We start from the raw sequence: 12,083 nt of genomic DNA, 5'->3' as shown, positions 1-12,083 counted from the left end.
TAAATGCTAAATAAATATTTTTTGAACCTATTAGGTGTCACAGACCTATTATGGTACGTGTTATGTAGCATATACCTTTCAAAAATTATTTGAAGAAATAGTCTGTGTGTGAATTAAATAGGAAAAGGTCTCTCTTCTACTCCATAGTCTGTGTCTACTACAGCCAATGGCTGTATTAGTGGTAACCAATTGTGTTGTGAGATTCTCTACTAATTTCTCATTATACTTTACTGTTTTTTCAGAAAGGAAAGTGTCAGTTATCTTTTTCTTTTTTGTATGTTTTAAATGTAGCCCTTAAAAAAAAATGTAGCCCTTTAGCTTCTCTACCTAGCGGAAGTCTTTCAATAGCTTGTATTTAATGAATGAAGGATGCTCTCTTTAAGCTACCAATTCATTTCAAGTTATTCCATACAAAAATTACCAGCAGATGCTTCAATAATTGTGAGGCGCAAATATAAATAGATGGTAGTCAATGAATTATGATTATATGGAAGTCTTATTTCTCTTGAGTAGCAAGAGCTGATATTTTGATTGAAGTGACAGGAATCAATTTTGTCATCAAATCAATACATGGTAATTTTTATTAAATGTTAATAAAAATAATACTTTTTAGAACTATTGGTTGTATTTAGACTAACAAAATGGTGTTATTATGTGTCTTCCAGAATTTACTTAAAGTAATAGATACATTCTTTAATGAAACACATATTAGCATATATGATTTACCATTGTTATATTAATAACAATGTTATTATATCAATATTGAATATATTTTTTTTTAGGAAATATATTTTGCCTGTGAACATGTTTACATTTTTAAATTAACATTTTTTATATCTGTAATATAATTCAAACTTGAATTATTTCAATTTATATTTATTAAATATATACTACGTGAAAAATATTTGTCCTAGGTCTAAAAAAGCTAGCTCTGAATTGCAAGTTTTGAATTAGTTTTTGAATAGATTATATGAGCTATTCAGTTGTGGCTAGATTTTATTTTAAAATATTGTTTTATAAGAAAAAGGCAATAGAAGTGTAGCTGATTGAAATAGTTTCTTCCAAATACATTATAATTTAATGCTTATTCTTACGTGATGTTAATTATATTCTATTATTCAAATAAATGAATACAAGCTATTGATTTTATGGTCTGTTTAAAAGATGGTGACAAAAGCAATATCAATAAACTAATGATTTTGAAAGATTCTTTTTCCAAGCAAGTTTCCAGTTTTTAAGTTTATAAAAGAGAATTCAGTGCCAAAAGTTATATAAACTTATATTCCGATCATCTTGGTCATCAAAATTAGAACTTGTGAAACAGAATAAAGTGATTTAAGGGAAGTTAGATTTAGCAAAGCTGATTCAGCAGGTCATTATAGTAAGAAAATTTCAAAGTGAATATGATGGATTGTGTTAATACCCTTTAAAAGTAATTTTAAATCCTCAGAGGCACTGGGTTTATGCTTTAGTAGGCACCAGATATCAATAGGTATGAATTTAATCCTCCCCAAAGATTTTGAAATGCTATATAGTTCCATGACACAAGTTTGAAGTTGTTAAGAAAAACTTAACTGTCTTTTTTTCTCTCCTTAGTTTGCTAATTTTCATCTTTTTTGATCACCACTCCTTAAGAGTCAGATGTTAAGAGCTAGAGAAGACTTTGCTCATCTCATGCATTGCTCATCTCATGCTTATAATCAGAAAAGCTAAATGACCTAAATGCTACATTATCTCATGAGCAGTGAGCAAAGTTTGGGGGTTATTCATGGCATTATGCACTAACATGATCCTTATTTTAATATTATTTCATATAAACTATTGTGTAAAATATAATGTGCATAAATATTATTTATAATTATATTACCTAGTTGATTTCTTTTGTTAAGTTCTTAACATAATTTTATTTTTAATTATTTACTATAAACATGTATTTTATATGTTTTATATAAGTAATTTAAATAAATGTCCTAAAATGTATACATGTTTCCTATAGATACTTGAAACTCCAAGTCCATATAAATTAATTTCTAATTTAGCTTACTCCAAGGCCTGGGGATCACTTATATATAAATCACGTTTTTATTCTAATCAGTAATACAGACTCATTAATTTGAGTTCCACATTTCATGAAAGATGAGGATGCACCAAAATCATCTAGCTCCAGGAAAGAGCTATGTATAGTAACAGGTAATTGTTAGCATCATTTGTTTCGTATACACAGACAAAAAGAGGAAATTATAAAATCATTATTTTCTGCTTGAATAGTAATAACCACATTCATTCATCCATTGTCATTTTTTCAACATATAACTGCAATGATATCTTAAATAAAAAAAAAAATGTCAGTTCATTTTTCCAGTCTTCCTAGACGATGCCTTCTTACATGCAGTTGAATCTCCACATTAGTATAGAGATGAATTTTTCTAATATAGCTTTCATCAAGCTATTTCTCTGATATATGTCAGATCTCTTAGGCAGACCTTATCACTGGTTCTGCCGCTCTGTAAGAACAGTAATCTCCATTCCCATACCATGCCTGCTTCTTTTCTCACATTCTCTATCTGTTGTCTCCTGCTTACTCCTTACCTCTTTTGGAGAATGGTTTACATTTATTCTCTTCTACAGAAACTTTATTTTAACTTTGCTGTTCTCAATGTTCTCACCCTTCTTGATCCTTTGTATTGGCTTGCCATGCATTTTGATGTATATTACTTTCTGACTTTTATTTTATTCAGTAATTTATTACTCCAAATAGATGATAAACTATTTAATAAATAAGAACCTTTTATCATAATTCTCTTTTATTCTCCATAGAGCCCTAAACACCACTGGGCACATAGCACATGCAATTTATCCAATTGAACAAAAATGAGTGAATTCAAGACTTAAGGGAAAAACATTCATCACAAAAAATATGTATTTTTGATAACGTTAGTTTAAAAAATTTGGTATACTGGGTGAGAAACAAAGTCAATTAACCCATTTGCTTACCATTAATTCAATTGACAAAATAATATTGTTTATTAATTAAGCTGAAAATGAGATATATATTTGGAACACCAGCCTGTCTCAGTCATATCATTAATTTTGTTTAAATATCCTAACTTCTACTATACATTGTCTAAGGACCCATCATCAATGAATAATTAAATATAAGGAAAATAAATTTTAGGGTATTTGGTGGTTCAAAACCAGAGACCAAAAAACAAATTAACTAGATATTTCATATGATGCTATTAGAGAATCTTTCATAAGTGTCTTTAAACATATTTATAAGTGTTAATAAATCATGGCTACATTCTTTCCAACCCTCTTTAAAATATACATCTTAATTCAAAAATAATGTTAAATTGTTGACTCCCACCTTTAACATTATTTTCACACTGATGACACTGGAATTATCAATATTAAAAACAGGACTTCACTGCTAGAATTGACTAATTCTTAACAGAAAGAGTGACAATATCAACTATTATCAAATAGCCCATGGTTTGGTAGCTATTTTCTAATATTTAAATGGAGAATACTAAATAACCTTATCGATTCCCTCAGCTATCTAGGGATTGTCTTTTGCAAGGAACTTAATTCTGAGAATTTACTAGAATGCAAATATCTCAAAATTACATATTTATTCTGCTGATATTCTTCTATAGTCAACATAGTCAAGGCTCTAAAATAATAGCATCTTATCCTAAGATTTCTTTTAGACTCAAACTGTCTCTCAGACAGTACCTAACTCAAGGGTAAAAACAGATTTCTTATTTGAGAGTCATATTTGAGATATAAACAAGAATATGAATTTTTAAACTCTAATAAGAAGAAATATGGTCTTTGACCAAAGTAAGAATAAAAATCATATTCCTAAAACCATGTAAAATATTGCACCTTTCCCTTCTCTATACCTTGTATAAAAATGTTCAAGTCTCCAGTTTAAAATCTTTGAAAGGCATCACTGAGAAAGCTTCAATCCAACTCTTGCTAAAGGTAGCCTAAGATATCTTATTAAGAGAAATGTAATTAGAGGTTAATTACAGATTTATTAAATTCTATTCCTACATTTCATTAGATCATAATACAATGACATACCTGGACCATAATATTTCAGCTCAAAACACAAATTTTATTCTCTAACATATTATGGTCTATCAATATATAAAATTTTTATTGAACAAGCTTTATATTTTTCTAAAAGTATTAAGTGAAGATATTGCCTATTATATTACTAAGAGTAGTTTCATAAAGATAACTTTCCCTTTGAATTAATTGTTAAGAAATATTTGACAATTTTGCTTTCCTCTAGCTTTGGCTGCCAAAGCACTTAGATTCAAATTTAAGTTAAGTCAATGATAAACTTCCATTTGTTTTTTTCTCCAACCTATCTATAGGGTCTTGGTGAAACCACATTCTGTTTCCAATCTAAAATACATACTTTCAATTCCTTTGTTTTGTTATTCTTCTAAGCACTCTCAGAAGCTTATTCTATCACAATTTAAAAATGTTCCTTTACTTTATAAATATAGGTGGACAAATAGATATTTACATTTGCAGGGCATCATGCGATGAGGAGAGATATTGCTTCTGCTCTCCTCAGGCATACAGATTAACACACAAAGGCAGAACCTATGAAGAGGTCACAGATACAATACAGCTAGATTTAGGGAACTTCATGTATGATAGACAGCTGAAGTAGACTATCAAGCTGTCCAAGGAGAAGCCAGACAGGCATATATCCCTGAGGTCTTTATGTTACTGGTTTTACAGAATGATATTTACCCCAGAAACTATGGACTAAAGAGACAGCAAAAAGTCAGCAGGGCAATTCAGTAATATATTCAAAAAGTGATGGGGAGTCAGTGAGCATTGCATCCTAAAATACATTTCAAAAGGCTGACTGATGTCTCAGTCTCCAACCTCTCCAGCTCTCTATCGCTCATCATTTTCTGCTTCCATTTACTAATTTCCTAAAATGGTCTACTCATTGAAAATATAACCTTTGCATTTACTTTCCAGAGAAAACAGAGACTGTTAGGAAGGCAAATTTCTGGTTGTTTGACACATTTTTACCTCTCACCTCAGTGGAAGGGGCACTCGTTTCCCTCTTCACAGTTAATTCCTCTAGCAACATCTCTTCAAAAATTCCCATCTCTTCAAAAAAATGTGCTTCCCTTTGGTTTTTGTATCTTTAAATTTACACTTTTTATTGACTCATATTCCTCTTAAAATAGGCCCTTTGCAACCACACACCTATATATCACTTCTTTCTCACCCCCAAGATTTATGAGAGTAGGCTTCATTAAAGGAATCCTTTTCCTTGCCTCCTATTAGTTGCACAATATAATTAGCTTTCTAGAGCCACAACGTTATTGAATCATTTTATCAAGTTCGATGGTTATATTCATAAGTATCTTTTTATTTTTCTCTTTAATTTCTCGGTATGATACGATGCTTATATTTCACTTTCTTCTTTGTAGAAATAAATGAAGTACGTATTTTACTGATTTTTAATAAACTTTGGTTATATCCATTAGCCTCATATGAAGTTGAATTTCTTTGCAAAAACATTAGAAATTCAGCTGACTGATCAAGAATCAAAATGCCTACTTGTAACTATAGGATTGCTAAATAATCTTTTATGATTGTCAATAGCCAGATAGTATATACATACATACAGATATTATATACATATACATATAAATTCTATAAGGACAACATATTATGGCTTTCATTAATTTTTTCTTCAATTAGTTTTGATGAAACATTTAACCAAAAATAAATTGTCCCAGTGTGGCAGACTAGATGCTTCCCCAATGATTTCAACCTCCTAGTATTAACATGCTTGCATAATTTTCTCCTCAACTAAGAGATGGAATTACCAACTCAGTTATGATCAACAAAATAAAGTAGAAGTTATAGTTTGTCATTTCAGAGATTAGGTTAAAGTCTTGGGTATATGTTTTCTCTCTCTTGTGGATTGCTTGCTTTGGAGGAAGCCTGCAGCCATGTCATGAGACAATTCTGGCTGCCATGTCAACATGAGAAGGAATTGAGAGGGACCTCTGACCAAAAGCCAACAAGAAATCAATATCTATAGTCCATCACTGGTGAAGAAATGAGGCCTGCCAAAAATTAGGTGAGTGGGCTTCGAAGTGTATCCTCCCCAAGTCAAGTCTTCAAATTAGACTGCAGATTTGCCTGGTAGCTTGTCTGTCTGTCGCTTTAAGTCACAAAATTTTGGAGAAATTTGTTACACAGAAATAAATAAGTAATACAAAATATTTGACTTTATTTCAGAGAGGAATCTCTTTTCTAAGTAACATATAACTGAACATCCATTTTTATATTATTAAAAAAAATGTGACTCTTCTCAATGGTATACAGTAATCTATTTATCACATTTAAACAGCAAGAATTATTTACGTTTACCCAAGTAGCAACTACAATTAGGTTATTAGAAATCCAGGACAAATCATTTGTGAATCTGGATTTCCAAAAGAATCAATCAAACTGATAATTTAATTGGTAAAACCAGTGACTATAAATGCCCTAGGTTTACAGATGAATGAGTGTCAGAAAAATATTTATAAAAAGGCAAGGTTTCAGTGACAGGCAGCATCTCCCTAATGAAGTCACTCATCTAGTCCTAATTAATTAGTCAATATCTGAAACAGATATTTTTGCCTAGATTTTAGTAAAGAGCATGATTATATCCCAATGAAAGGGACCCGAGTGATATGATACCTTTAACCTTCAACCATCTGAAACAGAGAAATGGCACAGGGTTCAAAGTGGTAAATGAGAATAGGAAGAAAGGAAGACCTGCCTTTTCCCTGAAACAATCATAATAAAACTAGCAAAAGTCAAGTGGACATCCACTGACAATAAACAGGATAAGAATAACACCTGTGTTAAAAATATATTAAAATGACCTTGGGACTCAGTATAAATATGTAAAAATTTTGAGAGGAAGCCAACTTTATACATAAAGTAAGTACATATTTTAGTTATTAAAAGAATTAAAAATATTGACCTTGGAATTATTTACTTAAAAAGAAACAAAATATTCCCATTTCAAGGTAAATTAGAAGAGAAAGAGTTCATGAACATAATCAAAATAGAGAGTAAGTAAAATATACAACTAAAGGGAAAAATTGAGCTAATCCTTCTTTTGTGATAAGATAGTTATCTCACAATAAATAAGATAGTTTGGCAATTGTGTGGAGATTTTTTTTTTCATGGTTAAGGCCACAGTGAACCAATGACTGTTCTCATGGCTTTCTAACTGCTTTTCCAGTTTATGTTCTGTTTCTTGATGATTTTACCCACTCCTATAAGGTTTATTTTCTCAAATCAAAGATCTCATCATGCTTTTTGTCTATACAAAATCTGTAATATCTCCCCCTGACTACTAAATTAGCTAAGCTTTTATAACACTCCAGCAAGTCTCCCTGTAGAGTGGTGAAGCAGGAAAACTCTGTGTCCACCTTCTTAGATTGATTTTATGGCTTTACGACTTATTGGCTTAGTTTGATGGGCCTGGTAATTAAAATTTTCTGTATTTCATTTTTACTATCTATGAAACAGAATGATTTTAATGAGCACAAATGTTTATTGTGAAAATTAAAAAAAATAATTCATGATGTGCTAGAAATAGTATTTTTGTCCACAATGAGTACTTTAACTATTGCTTTATTATTACTATTATTGCTACTTGAGATTCAAAGTAATCTAAAATTGTGTCTACCACCTGATAGAAGGTTATATATATATATTATCCATTTAACTCGAACAGGTAATTTCTAAAATAGGAATTAATATTCCTTTTTTACAGAGGAGGAGACTAAGATCTAAACATGTTAAGTGACTTCTCTAAATTCTTTAAATTGCTACAGCTAAGTTCCAGCCTAGATTTTCTGCCTTCATATTGCGGGTACTTTTTGCTGCACAGAGCTACCCTGATACACTTGTCATCTATTGCTCCACTGTGAAAAATACTGGTTAATAGTACTGGCCCTGAGTTTGAATCTCAGTTGTTTGCAATTTATACAAACTCTCCAAGGTTCAGTTTTCTCTACTGTAAAAGATGGATAGTGATACTCATTTTAAAAAAATTATCAAGAGGATTACTTCACTTAGTACCATAGCTGGCATATATCATATGTGCAATTTTATTAGTTTATAAAATATATTTCTGTATTTGTTTTATTAATTTATATCAAAACATTTAATGCCATCCTAATTTCTCACATTTTACTTCCTCATTACCAGTGCCTTAATCTTCACTGTGCTCATCTCTGTACTGAAAAGATATCCTTCTTTTACAAAGAAAGGTTTTCTTTTGTCCCAAAGCATTGCCTTATTATTTAACTATTTAAGATACTATTTAAGATACAGATCCATAATCCCTCATCCAAGCTCTGTGGAGCTGGATATGCTCCCTTATTCAGAATTTTGTCTTATATTAGAAAGCTGAAATAGCGTATATCTTGCATATTATGTGACATCTCCTGGAGAAATCTGGAACAGAATCCATAATTAAACAGTAATATTTTTACCACAAATAGTATAAATGTTCACACTCATTTGGATAAATACAGACGACATAAATAAAAAAACAATACAAGTTCAGGTCATATATTCTAACACATGTAGAGCAAGCTGGCATGAACTGTCAATAATTTTTCAAAAACTGTGTGCAATGTTATTATTATTATTATTATTTTATTTTAGAATCACACTTTAAAGAATTGTAGACCTGTATGACTTCCCCATCCCCCACCACAGTTTTGCTAGGTTCTTTCTCAAGGTTATGTGGTATTCTATTACTCATTTTAGCTTCCATTATTATTCAAAATCTCTAAGAGCAGAGAGTCTGTTCATCTTCATATACTCTTTAGGACATAGGATATTCTCAAATCTTACTAGATATATTAGGCATACTTTATAACAAGAAAAAAATATACCAATATTCAAAATGTATAAATGGTGCTAAAAGTACTGTCTTCTAAATATGACAGTACTCATTTTCATGATCATTAATACACATTGAGTGATAATTCAAGCAATTTTCTTTGAAAAGAATCAGTGTAAACTATACTTTATTAAATTCCACAAGAATATCTCATTAAGAATTTATTCCATTAATGGTCTGATTTAAGATTCCAAAATAGGTAGATAATACTCCAAAATTTCAAATTCTAATCTAAATTTGAGAAGTTAGGACATGACAGGGGAACATTGTTAGCATCTTATTTTGCAATTTATAGATAAGTCATTTAAGTCAATAATGATATTCTTTGACTAAAATTGATTTAACGTGTGTTTGTGAACATTTTTCTTCTTAGGTATGATATACTTGAGAAAAAAATAATAGTAATTCTTGCCACCTCACCTATATGTTGTCCATACATGTGATAAAAGAAGCTGAAACAATATGCAGTGTTCGAGGGTCCATAAGGGTTTTTTGGAGCTATGCTAAAAACTGGGCTGAGAAGTCGAGCCTTTTCGCCTTCCAATCTTGGTCGAGATGTCTCAATGTACATATAAAAACCTTAAAAAAGACAAAATAAAATGATTAAACATTATTGTTAGGTAATACGAAATTGGAAATCACTGAGAAGTTTTAAAGTATTCATACAAGTACAGATTGATAAGATTTTATCTCATTTATAAAACCCGTATATGCATGATATAATATAAAGAGTAAATAATCTACATAATTAAAGATAACATTGTTTAGAATGCATAGAAACAAGACAAAATTAGAATTTTAGACAAATTTTCAAAAAAAAAAAAAATCCCAGTCTCTCAACTATATCTGTCAGCAAATTCTGAGAGAAAACTGTCTACAGACTTCGGAAATATCTGAATTATTAATACTGCAATAAAATTTTAATGTTTTATTTCACAGTTTTCAAATCTATAGCTAAGTAGTCCCTTGCATTTCATATTAATGGCATTTCTAACATTCCAAGGTTGGCATATGATTGTTATGAACACAACATTTCATACCCTCATACCTTCTTTGGAGCCACTACGGTCAGCATTCGGTCCTGTGTTTGGAGTATATTTTGTATTTCTCGTTGCAGTACTTTGCTTTGTCCAGTCAAAATTATCTGTATCATCTTGGGTGAACAAACAAATGTTACCATCTTCAAATCCACAATGAAATTCTCCTGTTAAAAAATTTAATTAAAGTGATTAATATTAATAAAATACAAACATTGCAACATTCCTATAGGAGAAATTTAAAACATTATATGGCAATATAAGATTACAATAATGGCAGCAGAGCCATAACTGAACACAAGAGTATGACTAAATGTAAAATGATTTCATTTTAATAAAAAAGAAAAGTAATATTGATACATAAACTGTCTCATGTTTAATAATTTAAACCAAGCCATTTTCCTCTGAAATATTCAGATAACTGAAATTAACGAATATAATTCAACTTTGGATTATGGCTGAAGAATTTTCTCAACTTTCACTTTTTAGTATAGGAACAATCCAAACTAAAATGTCAGTTAGAAAATGATCTTTATTAATTTATCTGACAGCATGTTAAAGCTGTATTCCTTGAGGTTATAATTTTTCACATCATGTCTAGAGATGCCCATTTGCACAAATGGAAGTTTACTTAGGGGTAGCTAATGGCAAATTATTTTAAAAAGCAGCTATCTTTCATACTTTATGTGAATATAAATTTGCCAGGTGTTTGAAATTCACTAGAGATGAAATAATGAAGACTGTATGAAGACCTGATGGAAAGACAGATTTTTTTAGATGCCTGTCACATGTGGATTTCAGACCCAACAAGTTCAGAGAGAGCTTGCTTCAACTGTCCTTGAAATGAGGGTGGTAGTGATGTTTCTAGGTATCAGAGGGTTTTCTTACTGGGATATACCTTGCTTTAGATATAGGAGCAAATAAAGGAGATGATAATGCCCACAAAGATCCTTAACTAATAAAATTTAAACATAGTTTATATTATTTTGTTCAAACTCATTACAACTCTATGAAAAATCACAGTAATACTAATTTGTGAGGCTCACAAGGAGGAAACTTTGGCTAAGTTCAGCTAGTTAATAATAAAGTCAAAACTGAGTACAGATTCCCTGGAACTCATAGAGATATAAAGTTTTAAAGAACAGAGACTCCCACCCCATCCCACCTGCAACTGGTTAGACTTATCAGATATCTTTAGTAGTAAAGTCCTTGAAACTGGGATCATGCCCCTGAATTAATCTTTCTGTTTCTACATACTAACAATGAACTATCTGAAAGTGAGATAAAAAAACAAAAACTACCCCATTTACAATAATATAAAAATAATAAAATGCTTAGGAATGAACTTAACCAAAGAGATGAAAGACACATAAAAAACTATAAAACATTGATTAAAAAAATTAAAGAAGACACAAATAAAAGACAAGATATCCCAAGTTCTTGAATTGGAAGAATTAATATTGTTAAAGTGTTCATATTACCCAAAGTGATCTATGAATTCAATGCAATCCCTATAAAAATAGCAATGGCATTTTTTTATATAGAAATACAAAAAACATTCCTAAAATTCATGTGAAACCCCAAAAGAACCAAAATTTCCAACACAATTATGAGCAGGAACAAAGCTAGAGGCATCACACTTACTCATTTTAAAAAGTATTACAAAGCTACAGTAATCAAGAGTATGGTACTTGTACATGATTGGTGGAAATGTAAATCAATACATCTATTATGAAAATGGCATGGAGATTACCCAAAAAAACTAAATATAGAACGACATGATCCAACAATCTGTCTTATGAGTATATATCCAAATGAAATGAAATCAGTACCTCAAAGAGATATGCACTCCCATGTTCACTGCAGTATTATTCACAGTAGCCAAGATATGGAAACAACCTAAGTGTCCGTTGATGGATGAATGGATAAAGAAATTGTGGCAGATATATACAATGAGATATTATTAAGTCTTAAAAATTAAGGTTACCCCACCATTTGCAACAATATGGATGACCCTGGAAGACATTATACTAAGTGAAAAAGTCAGACACAGAAAGAAAAACAAAACTGCATGA

The 12,083-nt window shown here is 30.5% G+C and overlaps 1 protein-coding gene across 3 annotated transcripts in view; it reads right to left on the bottom strand.

The window, feature by feature from the left end:
• Window positions 1-12,083, bottom strand: part of MDGA2 (MAM domain containing glycosylphosphatidylinositol anchor 2) — a 772,964-nt gene that overhangs the window by 23,979 nt on the left and 736,902 nt on the right. For all 3 annotated transcript variants that reach the window (XM_039856637.1, XM_039856638.1, XM_039856639.1), the window contains 2 exons: window positions 10,020-10,175; window positions 9,392-9,550 (listed from right to left, as the gene is read on the bottom strand). In XM_039856637.1, coding sequence (XP_039712571.1) covers window positions 9,392-9,550; window positions 10,020-10,175 — 315 coding nt within the window. The remainder of the gene's footprint in view (window positions 1-9,391; window positions 9,551-10,019; window positions 10,176-12,083) is intronic.

The sequence above is a fragment of the Pteropus medius genome, unplaced genomic scaffold (assembly GCF_902729225.1).
Source record: "Pteropus medius unplaced genomic scaffold, Ma_sr-lr_union100, whole genome shotgun sequence".
NCBI lineage: Eukaryota > Metazoa > Chordata > Mammalia > Chiroptera > Pteropodidae > Pteropus > Pteropus medius.
The sequence above is the reverse complement of the archived record's forward strand: the minus strand, read 5'-3'. Positions and strand labels throughout refer to the sequence as shown.